Source organism: Acomys minous (assembly GCF_964271855.1).
Source record: "Acomys minous genome assembly, chromosome: 3".
NCBI lineage: Eukaryota > Metazoa > Chordata > Mammalia > Rodentia > Muridae > Acomys > Acomys minous.
The window spans coordinates 23,724,465-23,741,426 of NC_140485.1; the positions used below are offsets into that span (position 1 = coordinate 23,724,465).

General features: G+C 43.1%; 1 protein-coding gene across 4 annotated transcripts in view; it reads right to left on the reverse strand.

Annotated features, from left to right (window-relative positions):
- The window catches only part of SLC12A1 (solute carrier family 12 member 1), an 83,955-nt gene that overhangs the window by 38,855 nt on the left and 28,138 nt on the right, over positions 1–16,962 (reverse strand). For all 4 annotated transcript variants that reach the window (XM_084775504.1, XM_084775501.1, XM_084775503.1 and 1 more), the window contains 7 exons: positions 10,253–10,404; positions 8,770–8,877; positions 8,352–8,475; positions 6,774–6,875; positions 4,309–4,464; positions 767–866; positions 37–148 (listed from right to left, as the gene is read on the reverse strand). In XM_084775504.1, the coding sequence (XP_084631630.1) occupies positions 37–148; positions 767–866; positions 4,309–4,464; positions 6,774–6,875; positions 8,352–8,475; positions 8,770–8,877; positions 10,253–10,404 (854 nt within the window). The remainder of the gene's footprint in view (positions 1–36; positions 149–766; positions 867–4,308; positions 4,465–6,773; positions 6,876–8,351; positions 8,476–8,769; positions 8,878–10,252; positions 10,405–16,962) is intronic.

Consider the following 16,962-nt stretch of genomic DNA (forward strand, 5'->3'; position numbering starts at 1 on the left):
GAAACAGCACTTCCTTTGGATGGAAGGGACTCTTACCACGAAGACTTCGCAGCAGATGCAGAGGCCGCTGTTCTTCGTAAATGCATGGGTTATATCCAGGAGAGCAGGTCTTGTCATGGGTCCCCCTGTTAAGACAATGCACTGGGGTCTGAAAGTAAAGAAGACATGAGAATTGGCCAATGCAAGAAGCATGTGATCCCAGAATCCCTCAAAGGAATAAGAGGTATAGAAAACTTGGAAAAATAGGACATCCCTTTCTTATTTCTTAGATTTTTTTCCACCAGAATTCTTGAAATATCCTGACTCTACATCTTGTCATCTTAGTATTTTCCATTTAATTAATCACAGCAAAATTATGAAGTAGGGAAAAGGTAGTTTCAGGTCCCCTTGTTTTTCTTTTTGGACACTGTGTCACCCCCAAATCTTCACCCAACCTGTTCTCCTCTCACTGTATTTTCATTTATTTTGTTTTTGCTAGCCCACGGTATGAGGCACCATTCAAAATAATATAGAACTAATGAAGATCTACAATTACTACACCCCCTCAGGGAATTCATAAAAATCACGAAGCTTCAGATTGAATGGAGATAAAAACCAATGCTTATGATGCACAAGGAAGAAAGTAGACCCTTTGCTGTTGGGAAACATGAGTTTGCATGTTTGAAGTGTTGCCCACGAAGTTTACAGCTAAACCGTTCTCCTGGATCTTCTAAGGGAAAGCTACTTGAAATGTGGAACATCAGCAGACCCCCAAAGCCAACTTTACCTGAAATTTTTCACGTGGTCTTCCACCGTAGTTAGTTCCAGAGCGTTGTCTAAAGCACTGACGTAGGAAAGAGCCTGTGTGGAGGAGCCCCAGTTCACATCTGTGGATAAAGGATGGGGAAGTTAGTGCCCCTCCAAAGTGAACTTTTCTCCACATGCCTTGAATAATTTTTAATAAGCCATTCTCCCCTGCAATTTTTCTTGCTTATGCAAGCAGTGATGAGAAAGTCTAAGGTAGAGCCTTCCAATGAGCACCCACATGAATCCTTAGGAATGTGACTTCCTCCCTTCCTGCCGGGGTCACAGTGTGACTCTGCAGGCCCAGAAAGCTTGTGTAGTAAGAAAGCCCTCATGGTAATGGCCTGGTAGGCAGAAAATTCAAGGCCTTCACAGCTTCTTAAATTGGAAACAAAAGAGAACTCTCTGAATGCAGAACTAGTGTGTATTCAGAAATATATTTATACTTTGAGTGGCAGAGCTGACCAGCTTGGAAATAGTCCCTTGTTGGGGGTCATGAGGGGAGTTTAGGCTCTTTAGTAAGGGTCTCAGTCTGGCCTGCCAGAAACCAACCTTCAAAAGAGGGAGCTTAGCACTTTATCCTGCTTCAAAAGCAGTGATTTTAAATATTCAATGGACTCTTTCAGTTTTATGATGAGAATTCCCAGAGATGACCCGACAGACTCACCTCAGAAGAGAGTCTCCCAGCGCTTGCTGGGGACCATGAGGAAAGCGAGTGCTTTCTTTAAGGATGGAACAGAATGATGTGCAGTGTTGCTTATGTACCAGACAAGCACACCTCGGGACGTTCACTCTTTTATTTATCATTATTGTGCACATATCTGATGCATGCCCACAGCACACGCGTGGGGGAGGCGGCCAGGTCAGAGGACAAACTTTAGGAGTGTTTTCCTCCTCCTATTGTAGGCTCAAATGATTGAACACAAGCCTCAAGCTTATGTGGCAAACGTTTGACCTGCTGAACTAAACTTGCTGGCCTGACATTCACTGTTTTAGGGCTAAAACCTCTATTAGTCAAGTTGCCATTCATATGTGGAAGAATGAACCCCAAGCTACACCTTGCACCATATACCAAAATCAACTGGAGTAGATAATAGAATTTAGCCAAATGCCAGAGTACCAAAAGTTCCAAATGTTTGTGGCCTTGGGTTGAGGAATGATGTCTCAGATCTCACAACACACACACACACACACACACACACACACACACACACACACACACACACACCAAATGATGAAAAAAAAAGGCAAAAATGAAAGATCAATTCATTTTGATAAAAATTAAAATCTTGTATTAATAAAAATGAAAGTAGGAACCACAGGCCTGGGGAAATAGCTAGAGAGTACATACTACAAGAGAAGGCAGAACACTCAAGGAAGCCTCACAACTGAGCTAGAAAACAACTGACAAGAAATAGACCTAAGTTAAGTAGCTGCTTAACAAGATATATGAATGGCCAATAGATTTTCAATGTCATTAGTCACCGGGAAAATGCAAATTGAGCAACAATGCCCAGGACTGTGCCTCTCTTACAAAGACTCTAAATACCAACTGACAACACGGCATGCTTACAAGGATTTGGAGTGACTAGGACAACTTTTTAAACTGCTGTTTGGAATGGAAAATAATACTCTGTCAGTAAAGTCACATACACCATGTATAAGCACTCTTACTCCTAGGCATTTACTCAACAAAAATGAAATCCACTTAAGTTTATATATATATATATATATATATATATATATATATATATATATATATATATACACACAATACACAACATATATGCATAGATATGCATATATTTGTATATATAGTATATACACATATATCATATATATTATATGTATACATATATATATATACCATATTGAAAACAATGCAGATATCTATCAACTGTCAATCAACAACAGAGACATATTGATATATATGTTCATATATATCAAAAGACAAATTGCTTATACATACTACAGTATGAACAAATATAAAAGCTCACGCTAACTCTAAGATAGCCATAAAGATTTGATTCTATTTATATGATTCTGGAAAAGACAAAGTCACAGGTTCAAAAATTAGAGAAGTGGTTCCTAGGGACTACGCTCTGGAGGAAGAGCCTGAGTACACAGGGGCCTAAAGGGGACTCTGGGAGAAATCCTACACCTTTATTGTGACGGTTACAGGACTGTATATGTTTGTTAAAACTTAGGGGTAAGGCAGAGGCAGGTGGATCTCTGTGAATTCGAGGCCAGCCTAGTCCAGAGCAGCCAAGTCTATACAGAGAAACTCTGTCTAGAAAAACAAAGAACAGCCGGGTATGGTGGTGTATGCCTTTAATCCCAGCACTTGGGAGGCAAAGGCAAGAGGCTCTCTGTGAGTTCAAGGCCAGCCTGGTCTACAAAACTAGTCCAGGACAGCCAAGGCTACACAAATAGACCCTGTCTCGATAAAAACAAACAAACAAAAAAACAAACAAAAACAAAAAACCACCACCATCACCACCAACAAATGACAGTACACCAAAAGGGGCTGGAATATTCCCAGCTGTAAGTTGTACCTGTTGTTCACAATATATAAAGTGATAATAAAAAGCAACAACAACAAAATCCCTCTAAAGCAGTTGTTCCCACCTCTGGCTGGCTGGCAGAACAATGTAAGGGATACAACGGTGGCCCTGGGCCTCTTGATGCTGAATTCCGGCCCCTGGATATTTCTAACTGTAGTCACTTCCTCCTGGGTTCTGAAGTTAAGACCTCAGTGTCCACAGTATCCAGATTCTTTCTCACCATGGTAGCCTTGCTGTTTGGTGGGCTGGCTATCCTCCCAGGGCATCTCAGGCCCCTTCTCCTCCTCAGTCTTCAAGAGCTCTATCTGTGGTAAGGCCACGAGGCTTCCCTGATGCTCCTGGCATGTATCTTTAGTTCAGTCTTGTTCTTCTCCCCGGAACTCTCTGGCCCTGACATTAACCACCTTCATGTGGCTTGATTCAATTTACTTTGTTCATTCAATAAATATTTACCAAATTCATACAGAGTAGTTGGTTCTGTGAACACAAGCCATGAACCCAGAAAGAATTTTGAACAACTCCAAGGTTGCTCATGCCCCCCTCACCCTTGCCTTTTCTCAGCAATCTCTTTACACTGCTCTTGTGACGTGTGCTATGCTGCATGATAGCTACCTGCTTGGCTGTGAGTCCGAGAAGTCCTTGAGGACAGGGTCCCTATCTCATTAGCATATTAGAAGAAGGTGATAGAAGGGGAGGCTTGTGAGATCTGGGCTCAGCTCGGTCACTTTCTGGTACTTATTTTGGCAAGCCATCAGCACACCGAACAGCAGTATCCTCATCTCTAAAACGAGCATCATATCAAGTGTACAGCATCACTGTCGTTGTCCTAAAGTTACATGGCATTGGGATGAACTGCCTTGCACACACTGCCTGGAAGCACATGGAAACTATGTGATAAACACTCAGCAGATGGATAGAGAGAGCCATGAAAGGCCATCCGAGGTGCCTTTTCCCCTCTTACCTGGCTTCTTATAAGTCACGTAGATATAGAGGAATAACTCGATGACATAGGTGATGACAGCTGCCCACCAGTTGATGACAAACATGACCGCACAGCACAAAATCGCTCCAAAAAGGGATACCCACATGTTGTAAATCCCATATGCTGGCCTCCAGCCTGGAAGGGAAAATAGCATTTAAAAAATTGCATGCATCAATGCTACTGTGCGACTGTATTACAGGAGTATAGATAAGCATGTCTTCCACTGGCATTAAAAAAATGTATTTTTCAGGCCCATTTCCTAAATCTTAACTGTTTTTATGTGATTTTTGGGTCCTTGGCATACAAAAGTGGTGTTTTTTTTGTTTTTGTTTTTTGTTTTTTGTTTGTTTGTTTGTTTGTTTGTTTTTACCAAAGATGATGCTGTAAATGTTGGGGAATGCGAACCATCTGAAAAGTAGATGGCCAATATCCCTCTGTGTGTCCTCAGCATCCGGACTGTCCTCCCAAACCACCAAACCTCCAACATCTCAAATCGACACCATCAGGAATTGAAAGGAAGAGGTAGGTTGAAAAAAGTGGTGTCCTGGCAACAAGTGGGGCGAAAGAACTTCCGGTCTTCCCAAGAGCTGGCTATGACAGTGGGCTTTGGCTCCATTTGCAGAGCAATGGTGTGCCTGCCTTACTATGATCCCAGGAAGACAGTGCTTGCTCCTTCAGAAGCAGTGCTCCAGCAGTAGAGGAGAAACTAAACGCGTTAACATGCACAGCATTATTTTTTATGAAGTATCAGGCCCAGTTCCTACACACAGAGCTGTCTAGGCGTTATTAGTTTTCTGAATTCAAAGAGACTAGGAAACAATTTGGTTAGGATGGAAAACCTGATTTGGAGAACACATTTGGTCAATGAGTTAATAAACGCAGCTTTAAAGCCGGGCATGGTGGTGTACACCTTTAATCCCGGAACTCAGGAGGCAGAGGCAGGTGGATCGCTGTGAGTTCGAGGCTAGCCTGGTCTAAGTGAGTCCAGGACAGCCAAGGCTAACAGAAACCCTGTCTCAAAACACACACACACACACACACACACACACACACACACACACACACACACACACACACACACACACACACACCAGCAGCAGCAGCAGCAGCAGCTTTAAATCTGGAGTCACTGAAACCCAATGGAATTGTCTAGAGGCGCAATTTCCTCAGTGACCACAAGATGGAAACAGCACTCCAAGAAGATTGTCATCGGACAAGCCCCAACTGTTCCTAGCTCTGCTTCGCTTTGGGAGAAAGAAGATGGAGGTCAGCAGGTTGGGGAGAGGCCGATTTTGAGAGTCATCTTTTGAGTTTGTGTATCTACCCAAGCCTTCCTGTATACATTGTTAATATTTTTCTTCTTTCTCTCTTTTCCATTATTCCCTTTTACACTTTTGTTAATTGTTGTAATTGGCTTGGTTTCTCCTCCTCCTCCTCCTCCTCCTTTTTTCTTCTTCTTCTTCTAGCAAAACATGGCTTGGGATTTTAGGTTTGTGTTAAAAGACAAACCACACTAAACTAAAATCTTGGGGTTTTTGTTGTTGTTTTTGGTTTTGTTTTTTTTTTTTTTTGTTTTTGTTTTTTCCTAGACAAAGTTTCCTGGACAAAGCTGTCCTGGACTTGCTTTGTAGACTTAGCTGGACTTGAACTCACAGAGATCCATCTGCCTCTGTCTCCCAAATTCTGGGATTAAAGGCATGCACCACCATCACATGGACTCACTTTGTTTGTTTTAATAACCCAGTAGCATTGTATGACTACAAGATCCTTTGCAAACCTTGTTGCCAGTAAAGCTGGGGATGGTGGCAAACCAAAAAAGAGTAATGAAGAACTTTCTGAGAGTCATGTGACCCTCAGATGACTTGCTGCAGAGGTCGGAAGGACAGTGGAAATGAAGAAGAGGTGAAGGGTAGTGAGCCGGAGGAAGGCTCTTGGGTGTGGAATTTTAAGCCATTTAAGACCACAGCCCAATTGTGCACTGTCGCCCCCGGCATGAGCATGGGAGTAGGATCTGCATTGCCCGCACTCAGCAGGTAATTATGGGAGCTGCTCATCCTTCTCTTCTGCACCATGGGCAGGAAACAAATTGATAGTGAGGAGGTCTCAAATATATACATTTATTCCACTCCTGTGGTCACTTTTACCCTGGAAATAAATAGTGGTGTTTTTCTACTGCTGAAATAAATGTGGTTTCTCTTGCAATGAATAATTTATTGCCACAGGAGAAAATTGACTTTACGGTTGGTCAAAAAGGCCATAGCTCATATGATTCTTTTTCTATTTCGGAAGTCATCCCCCAACTCTCCAAAATAAAGTGGATTATGCTGCCTACAAAGATGTAAGAAAACATAAAAACTCAGATTGGACGCTTTTCACGGGACTTATTTCATCTTATTGAGACAAACAGGCTGTTTGCTTAGGCTTGCTCTTTCATCGTGGCTTACCTGGAGACTTGGCATACGAGGCATGGAAGCAGGAGAAGTTAATAAGCGCATATGAGGCCAGGAAGAAGTTGGAGATGATGGGCGCGATGACGTTCAGCTCCGCTGCAGGAGAAACAGAACAGCGCATGTGCATTTGCACCCCGAGGGCGGGGGTGGGGGGTGGGGGGGAGGGGCTGAACAGCCCCTAAGGCCAGTGTTCTTTGTCAGCTATGTAAATAGTTAAGAGGCTCTGTAGGATGGAAATCCATGTGGTTCTCGGTGGTTTTTTAAAGGAGATAATTGAGTGTATACATGAAAAAAAAAAGTTGGTTGTGTGTTTCAGATGCGGGAGAAGGGGGCTGGTAAGATGGCTTAGCAGGGAAAGGTGTGTGCAGCCGAATCTGAGCCCCTAGCTAGATCCCAGGAACCCACGTGGAAGGAGAGAACCAACTCCCACAAGTTGCTTTCTGACCAGTGCATGAGTGTGAACATGTGCAGGCACACACATCACACACGCACACATGTGTGCACAAATGTGATAGAACATTTAAACACAGCAGAGGGCAACAATTTGAAGTCTCAAGTGTTATATTACAGAACAGGAATCTCGCTTTATATAACCTGTTTTTATTTAATTTCTTTAAAAAAATCTAACAAATGTTAGCTGGGTGGTGGTGGTGGCGCACGCCTGTAATCCTAGCACTCGGGAAGCAGAGGCAGGTGGATCGCTGTGAGTTCGAGGCCAGCCTGGTCTACAAAGTGAGTCTAGGACAGCCAGGGCTACACAGAGAAACTCTGTCTCGGAAAAACAAACAAACAAACAAACAAACAGCCAACCAAACCAAACCAAAAAAATCTAACAAATGTAATAAATAGGAGTTATATGTGGGCCCTCCCCAACATCACAGACATTGTATAAGGACACATAAGCTACAGTTGCCCCTAGGGTTTCAGGAACAAAGAAGAACCCTCAGCTTTGGTCTTAAGGGAGAGCAAGGATTGTGCAGCCGATGCACATGCCTTTTCAAGACCACGTGGCTGCTTCTAGATTGCTTGGGAAATAAAAATGTATTACGGTGCAGGTAAGTGGATCTCAAAAAACTCAGTCTAGGCAGGACTTGAGGAGCCTGTAAAATGCAGACTCCAAATCCTCAGCCGCCCTACCTCAGCAGCCCTGGGCTTGGGCCTGCAAAATCTGGCCTTCCAGAGATACCCAGTGATTCTGAACGGCTGGCCAAGGAGCCACACTTTGAGAAAACACAATTCTGTTTGGCAATTTAGAGCTCTCAGGCTAGGGTGTCGGGGTGTGGGGCGTGCGGGGATGGGGAGATGTCCGCCGTGGTTAGAATATATTGAGTTGGAGGAAAGTGTTCAGTTGTATTTGGCTCCATGGCTTCTAATATTCAGGTCCCTCGCTCCCTCAAAGGCCCCTCACGCCCCTCTTAGACAAACGCTAGCATTCCCAGATGGGGTCTTAAGCATAAACCCACTCATTTCTCAAACTCGGTCTAGGCGGGATTTGAGGAGCCTGTAAAAAGAGCAAAAGCCTAAGTAATAGGAAGACTCTTTGGCTTTCAGCAGTACAAGAAAACTACACACCGATGAGAATGAAAGCCATGGCTATCACAAAAGTGAGAAAGTAGCCTCTCAGGGGCTCGTTGTTTTTCCCATAGCCCTTTGCGAAGAACTGCAGTCCTTTGAAGATGTTGTCCTTGCACAGAGCCTAATGGGAAAAAAGAGAAGACATTTGTCATTGATGTCTACGTGTGGTCGTTTTCTCTAGGTGATTCGGGAAAGATTAAGCGATGTACACAGTACGAGGCGCAAGTTAACACAGCGGCTCAGCATTCTTTGTATGATCGGAATCCATCTTGATTATGTGGCAGACACAGTACTTGAGCCAGATGCAAACATTAACGGTTGCAGAAAATGATGGAAAGTGATTGCTGCTGAGAGCCTCTGTTTTAGCTTGTTTTGCTTGCAGTGAGGACAGCACGCGCTTTAGCCGCAGTATTACCTGGAATACTTTGGGCGCACTGACGAGGGATGCCAGGGCCGAAGACAGTGTTGCAGAAAAGATCCCTGCGGTGATGAGGGGGCCGAATCCTGACACCATACTCATGACCTTGAGAGGAGAGAGGGGTTCAGGTTCAGGTAAGGCAGCTCACCCAACAGACAGTTTGAACAGTTAACTACTGTTCAGCACAATTTCTTTCTTCATTTCTTGTGACCCTCACGCTTATAAACTAATGCTTTTTTCCCTGCTTCACTTTCGAATTTTTTCTTTCTTTCTTTCTTTCTTTCTTTCTTTCTTTCTTTCTTTCTTTCTTTCTTTTGTTTTTTGAGACAGGGTTTCTCTGTGTACCCTGGACTCACTTTGTAGACCAGGGCTGGCCTCGAACCCACAGCGATCAGCCAGCCTCTGCCTCCCGAGTACTGGGATTTAAAGGCGTGCGCCACCACTGCCTGTCTGTCTCTCACGCTTGAATTTTCAATACTTCTTTTATCAAGATGGAAGGGCCTCTTTTTGTAATTCGCCAAGCACTAGATACCTACCACAAAATATTTAGAAAACACTGGGAGAACTAAAGAAGAAAATGTTTTCAAGGATTTTCATAGCATCTCCCTGTGCTCTCTGCAGCCCTGGCGGAAGGAAGTTGTAACCTGGAAGAGTGTGAGGAGGGGCTTGGCTGACTTCCGACTTTTTAAAGGTTTGGGTTTTTCTTCTACTGATGTGTCTCCAAACCTTTCTTTGTGCTTTTGTTTGTTTGTTTGTTTGTTTGTTTGTTTTTTATGCTCTTTGAACATAACTTTATACCTTTTTTTAAAAACAAAAAAATAGTTGAAATACTCATGATTTGCCACAGTATAACGATGAAAATGATAGCATCAATACAATCCCCGAGCAAAGATTTTTACATGTTCGGGAGGAGTCTATCAGCTCAAGTCATATTTCGAAATAATGGTTTCAGCTGAGTGGATGCCTCGGTGCCGGTTGTTAAAATGAGGCGGATGCATATTTCTCAGCCCATTTACTTCTTATTCTCCTTACCAACCACATGGGACAATTAGTCTCTACTTTCCCCACTCTGCCGTTCTTCTTGGCCTTCATTTCCCTCACAATTTCTCCTCTCCCTGTCTGTTAGATTTTTTCTGACCTAAGCCCATGATGCACACCGAACGCTCGCTAGCCCATCTCTCTGCCCTCCAGCACAGTACCTCACACCGTTCACCGTAAGCTAAGAAACAACACGACATTCCCTTCTGGTGACACAACTCACTGTGGTCTCCCTACAACAGCGGCTGTAAAGCACAGGGATTGCTACCATACAGCGCCCATGTGTTTTCTTTCTCTTCCACACCACCTGCTCTTTGCTTACCTCAAACCAATCAATATTTAATCAATTGCAGGTCCAGAAGCCTTACTATCCTTGATATTCTGAAAATGCAGACGGCAGCAATAAACCTTCTGTCTGCCTCTGTCTTTTGAAAGCTCATACCTGAAAATTGTTCATCAGCCCGTACTGACACGGTTCGTGTTGACATCTTGAGAAGTCGTAGCCCAGCCCACAGGCTGCAGACCCGTTGCAATTCATCCCAGAAATGATGGTGTCATTCATGCTTCCGGTGGCGTCTCGGACCACACATGCCGCTGAGGAGACAATGTTTGCCTGTCATTTCTTTTTCCCTTGCTTCTTTCCAGTGCTAGGGACAGAACCACGGGCCTTGGCTTGGGATGCACCCTGAGCCCTGCATCACCTCATCATCGTGTCATCCCTTTGACAGAGGCCTGCTCTCTTGGGGTTTTGTTCTGAAAACATGCTTAGTTGGCACTGAATCTGAACATATGAATTCCAAGCCTGTTGCCTACAGTCAGTCCTTTTTGGGACATGGCTGCTGAGACTCCCAGCTTCTGAGTCCTGGAATAGCCTATTTGTTTGTTTATTCTTTTTAAATTAATTTATTCTCTTATATATTACATCCTGACTGCAGTTTCCCCTACCCATACTCCTTGAAATTTCTCCTCTTCCCCTCCCCCATCCACTCATGCTCTGTTTCCTTTCAGAAAAGGGCACGCCTCCCAGGGATATCAACCAGACATAACACATCAAGTTGCAACAAGACTAGGCACCTCCCCTCATATTGGATGCTGGACCAGGCAACCCAGTAGGACAGGAGTCCCCAAAGCAGGCAAAAGCATTAGACACAGTGCCTACCCCCAGCCCCACTCCTTCTGTTAAAAGTCCCATAAAAACACCAAGCTATACAACTCTAACATTCATGCAGAGGGCCTAGTCAGACCCACACACAACACCCTGGTTTTCCCAAGCTGCTGCTGGCGCTGCCTTGCGTGGTCCTCACTCTGGAGGCTATCTGTGGGAGGCTTGTACGGAGACTTCTATTTTCTCATCTCCTAAAATGTGAAATGCTTTGGCATAACACGCACATAGCTCATGTGTAGCTCAGTTCTACTGACCATAAGGTTTTTTTTGGGGGGGCGGGGCGGGTTTCAAGACAAGGTTTCTCTGTGTAGCCCTGGCTGTCCTGGACTCACTTCTGTAGACCAGGCTGGCCTCAAACTCATAGAGATCAGCATGTCTCTGCCCCGCCGAGTGCTGGGATTAAAGGCATGGGCCACCAGGCCCAGATACTGACCACATGATTTTTATTAATTCTCTTTACCTGAGAGGCAACTGAGGGAAGAAATCTAATATCTTAAGAGGATTTAGTCTTGTTTTCAACTAATTCTTTGCACACTTTTTAAAAGAAACAGTTACAATTCTACTTTACATGTAATTTCAACAAAAACTGTTTTTGAGATTGTGATGTAATTATATCATTCCCCTTTCACTCCCTCCCTCCCCTCCTCCCTCCCTCTCTCCCCTCCTCCCTCCCTCCCTCCCCTCCTCCCTCCCTCTCTCCCTTCCTCACTCCCTCTCTCCCCTCCTCCCTCCCTCCCTCCCCTCCTCCCTCCCTCCCTCCCCTCCTCACTCCCTCTCTCCCCTCCTCACTCGCTCCCTCCCTCCCCAAGCCCTCTCACATATCCACCTGGCTTGCTCTTTCAAATTCATGGCCTCTTTTTTCTTTAATTGTTGTTAGATATGGGTGTGTGGGTGTGAGTGTGTCTGTGTGCATGCTCATGCATATGCACATGTGCTAGCATGTGTGTATTTCTAAACACATAAATACAATGTGCTTTGTCTGTATACTGTTACCTGTCTATATATTTTCAGGGCTGACTATAAGGTATTGGGTCACCAGTTAGTGTGGTCTTCCCCGGGGAAGAGTTTTTCTCCTGCTCTGAGTGTTTATTAGTTCCCTACAGTTCTTTGTGTAGGGCCGAGTCCTTGTGAGTCCACCCCCAACAATGTTAGCATGTCTGCTGTCATCCTCCTTGTTCAGGTTGCGTATATGTAATTTAGTTGCTTTAATAATAAAGATAGTTTCTTCTGGTAAGATGGTTGAATAGTGCCTGCCTATGTGAACACTGGTGAAAAAGATAGAATTCAAAATGTTAGGCTTCATCCCAAACAGTAATATAGGAAAAGCTTTGGAAATCTATGAAGGGAGGGAAAAAGAAAAGCTGAACCAAGGAGCATTGTTGTCCAGACTAGTAAGCCCTGCAGAATCGCACATGTGCACTTATTTCCCTGGCTAGATGAAGGTCAAGCAGCTCCACCCCCAGGACAAGCCCAAAGCCCTCATGAACTTAAGTCCAATTCTAGTATTTGGAGGGAGTGATTTCTCGCCCTCAGGAGGCAGCAGCAGCGAGAGATATTTTTGTCAATGGGATCCGGAGTCATAGCTTCAGAAGCCAAGGACTCAGAAGCTGGAGAGACGGCTCAGAGGTTCAGAGCACTGCCTGCTCTTCCAAAGCTCCTGAGTTCAATTCCCAGCAAGCCACAATGTACTCACTATCATCTATAATGAGATCTGGTGCCCTCTTCTGGCCTGCAGGCAGAACACCGTGTACATAATAAATAAATAAATCTAAAAAAAGAGCCGGGCAGTGGCAGGAGGATCACTGTGAGTTCGAGGCCATCTACAAAATGAGTTCAGGACAGGAAAAAAAAAAAAAAAAAAAAAAAAAAAGGAAGAAGAAAATATATATTTTCCGTAATTTTCTTCTGTTTTCTTTCTTCTTTCTCTCCATGCTCTGTCTTTTCTTTGCAGATATTTAACCCCCTTCTCCTATTTCTTGTCTTTCTCCACCTCTTCCCTGTATCTCAATTACTTCTCACTTTATGGCACACTCTGAAGCAATGCCATTCTCAGTCCGTGGTCACTGGTGATGTAGTAGTGGCTGCAACTGACCTTAAATGAAGTTCTGCATCTCACATGGTTGGATGCTATTGTGGGTTCAGAGGTTTGTTCCCTCTTTTTTTTTTTTTTTTAATTTTTATTTTATTACATATACAGTGTTCTGCCTGCACACCAAAAGAGGGCACTAGATTTCATTGTAGATGGTTGTGAGCCACCATATGGTTGCTGGGTATTGAACGCTGAACCTCTGGAAAAGTAGACAATGCTCTTAACTGCTGAGCCATCTCCCCAGCCCTGTTCCCTCCTTGATTGGTAGCGTAGACTGAGACTGCAAGAGTAAATGACTAAATAATAAAGACCCTCCCCCTTAAAAAGAACCCAGAAGAGATATCTAAACCCAGAAATGTACAATTGCAACAGAGAAACACAAGAGATTTCAAAAAGCGGCAGCAATATGTTCTAAGAGAACAGAACTCCACAAGTGCTAAACCCAAAGATACTGAGATTTGCAAAGTGCTGCGTGACGATTTCAGTTTTCTGGTAAAAATCATCAGTAACCCCAAAAGAAGATACAAACAGCCAGACACATTTGGTCCAGGCCACAGAGAGGAACATCAGCAAAGAGGGAAAGGTCAGCCAAAAGAGGGCGGGATCAGCAATATAGTGGAAAAGGCAGCAAAAACTCAGCAAGGAAACTGAGATTTTGAAACGCAAAACAAAAAAAAATCCAGAAGCTTGAAAATGGAAAAACCAGCGAATCAAATAAAAAACACAGCAGGACTGGTCACCAGGAAACCTTGCAAGCAGAAGAGAGAGCACCAGAGCTATAGGGCAGGGTTGGTGGGGCATGGCATCAGATGTAGGCCCAGGAAACAAACAAGCAACACCACCTCTACAGACTCTGAAATATGAACAAGAACTTACAGCACAGAAAAAAGAGACTAGTGCTAAAGGCATTTAAAAAAATCCATCAAATTGTAAAAGAAATTCTTTAAATTCAGAAAAAGACACAGACATTCAAGCAGTAGAAATATTTAAGACTCTAAATAAATGTGATGAGGGAAGAACCTCCATTTCAAAAATATAGAGCAAAGAGACTGGCTTTAAAGCTGGTGTGGGGTGTGCGGTGTGGCGGGGAGCTGGAGAGAAGGCTCAGTAGTTAAGAGCACTGGCTGCTCTTCCAGAGGTCCTGAGTTCAATTCCCAGCAACCACATGATGGCTCACAGCCATCTATAATGCGATCTGGTGTCCTCTTCTGGCCTGCAGGTGTACATGCAGATAGAACACTGTATAATAAATAAACATTAAAAAAAATCAAGCTGTAAGGAGGAAATGCCAACTCATCTACACAGGCAGAAGCCACGGAAGAACACCAGACATCTCGCAGGCCAGCCTCAAAGGCGACTTGGAACGAGACATTCCAAGCCCCAAAGCAAAAATAATGGGTCAGCTAAGATGGCCATCTTCAGCAAAGTTATCTTTTAGAATTGATGGAGAAATCAGGGCACCTCACATCAAGCAGCTTAAGGAAGTGATGTTCACCAAGGCCACACTGCAGAAGATGCTTACAGAACCATCACAGAAAGGGGAAGGCGGATCATCTAATTATAGAATAATACAAAAAACAAAGCAAAACAAAACAAAACAAGTTTAGGAGAAGGAAGATGACATTTGATGCTGGGGATGTGGGAAAAGATGAGCTCTTAGTCATTGCTGGTGGGATTGTAAATGTGCGTAGCCCCTATGGAAATCAGTATAAATATTCCGTAAGAAACTGAAAATAGATTTAATGTAAGACCCAGGTACACTCTTGGATATATACCCAAAACGGACCAGATAGACACATCACAGAGTTATGTGAACCTAGCTGCATTGTCCACAATGATCGAGGCATAGAAGTAGCTTAAATGTCAGCATATGAATGGATGAAGAAAATGTGCTGTGTCTATGCAATGGAATAGTATGCCGTCATAAAGGAATGTGAAATTATGGTAGTGGCAGGAAAACGAACACATTTGAAACTCATTATGCTAAGTGAAACAAACTAACCTCAGAAAGACAAATGCTGCATATTTTCTTTCAGACATAGAACCTAGATTTAAAATTATGCATACATGTGTATACGTGTGTGTTTGTAGATCATGTAACTACAATGGAGGTTACGAGAGACGAGGAAGTGACATTAATGGAGGTGAGAAATAGGGTAACAGGACACAGGTAGCAGGAACACAGAAGCAGGAACTGACATGGGAAAGAAAGAGGCAAGGAGAGGGTTAGGGCATCAGGTAGAACGACTCAGAACCAAGTGTATTGACAAATGAATATGTGGATGTTGTAATGGCTTCCATCCCTTTGTATATGAACTGAACAAAATAATTAAGTAATAAGGCAATGTTTGGGATAAAATGTTAACATTTCCTAGATGAACATTAATATTAATGATGAGACAATCATTATTTTCACACATTTGAATGCTTCTATTATTTTATATTATAATCTGTCTGATGAACATCTTTATGCATTATTTTTTTCTTCTAAATTTTAGAATATTTCTCCAGGGTAGATTCTTGGAAACTGGAGTGTGAGTATTTAAAACATCTTTCTTAGACTTACTTATTTGCCTTTATGTATATGTATGCTTTACCTGCATGTATTTCTGCACCATTTACATGCCTGGTCCCTGTAGAGGTTAGAAGAAAAGATCAGATTCCTTAGAAACGGAGTCGTTGGTGTTTGGGAGTCACCATGTAGGTGCTGGGAACTGAACCTGGGTCCTTCTTAAGAGCAACAATTGTTCTTAAGAAGAAAAAAATTGTGTTATTTGCCAGAAAAACTAGAAATCACCATGCTAAGCAAAATAAGTCAGACTCAAAAAGATAAAGGTTACAAGTTTTTTCTCATATGTAAGATCTAGACCTAAATCTAGATGTCTTTATGTGTGTATATCTACATACACACCTACACATATGCATATATATGATATGAAAGTAGAAGAGAGAGTAAGTAGGGAAAGGAGGGGTACTGAATGGAGGGGAAAGGGGGTGTAAGGAAGTGTCGAGGGGCACAGATGAGAAAATACAACGATTTATATAAATAAGATGCCAAGAAAATGAAACAAAGAAAAAAGACTTCATATATTTAAAAAATTTTTACTTTCCCTAAGAGTTTTTCTGACTGTAACTTCTGCCATTACGTATTTGGTAGTTGTTGAAATATATGGATACACATGTAAACTATACGTAAGGGTTTTTAAAAAAATTCCCGAAAAATGTTTTTGTTTTGTTTTGTTTTGTTTTTTGTTTTGTTTTTTTTTTGTTTTTTTTGTTTTTTGGTAAACCAAATGCTAACTAATAAAGCTATTCATTTTGCTTTTCCACTCCACTCAGGGTGGCCTCATCTTAATACTGCCTTTGAGACAGCTCCTTGGATGGCTCATTCGTCTGAGGGTGTGATTCTTGGTTGTGGTGTGAGAGGGCACGGGTTCTAATCCCAGACAAGCCCTTCCATTAGGATAAGAGCTGAGGACATGGCTCAGTCAGTAAAGTGCTCACTGCTCACACATGAGAACCTTCATTTGGCCTCTCAGAACCCATGTAAAGCCAAGCGTGGTACTATGTGTGACAGTGCTCCGATGCTGAGGTCAGAAGGAGAGGCAGGAGAGTCGCTGGAAGGCGGCAGGTTGCCTAGCCTGGTGTGCACAGTGGTAAGCAACAAGTGACCCTGTTTTAACCAAGAGTGAAGGCAAAGGTTTCCCTGAGACTCTCCTGATTCCCATGCACTCCCTGGTATGCATGTGTCTGCACTCACAAACGCACATGCACAAACATACATGTGCACACATATCATAGATAGGTAGGTAGGTAGATAGATAGAAGGATCTATATATATGGAATTCCTTAAAATATAGTTCCCAGGGGTGGGAATTAAGCTTATGCTTCTGCCCAT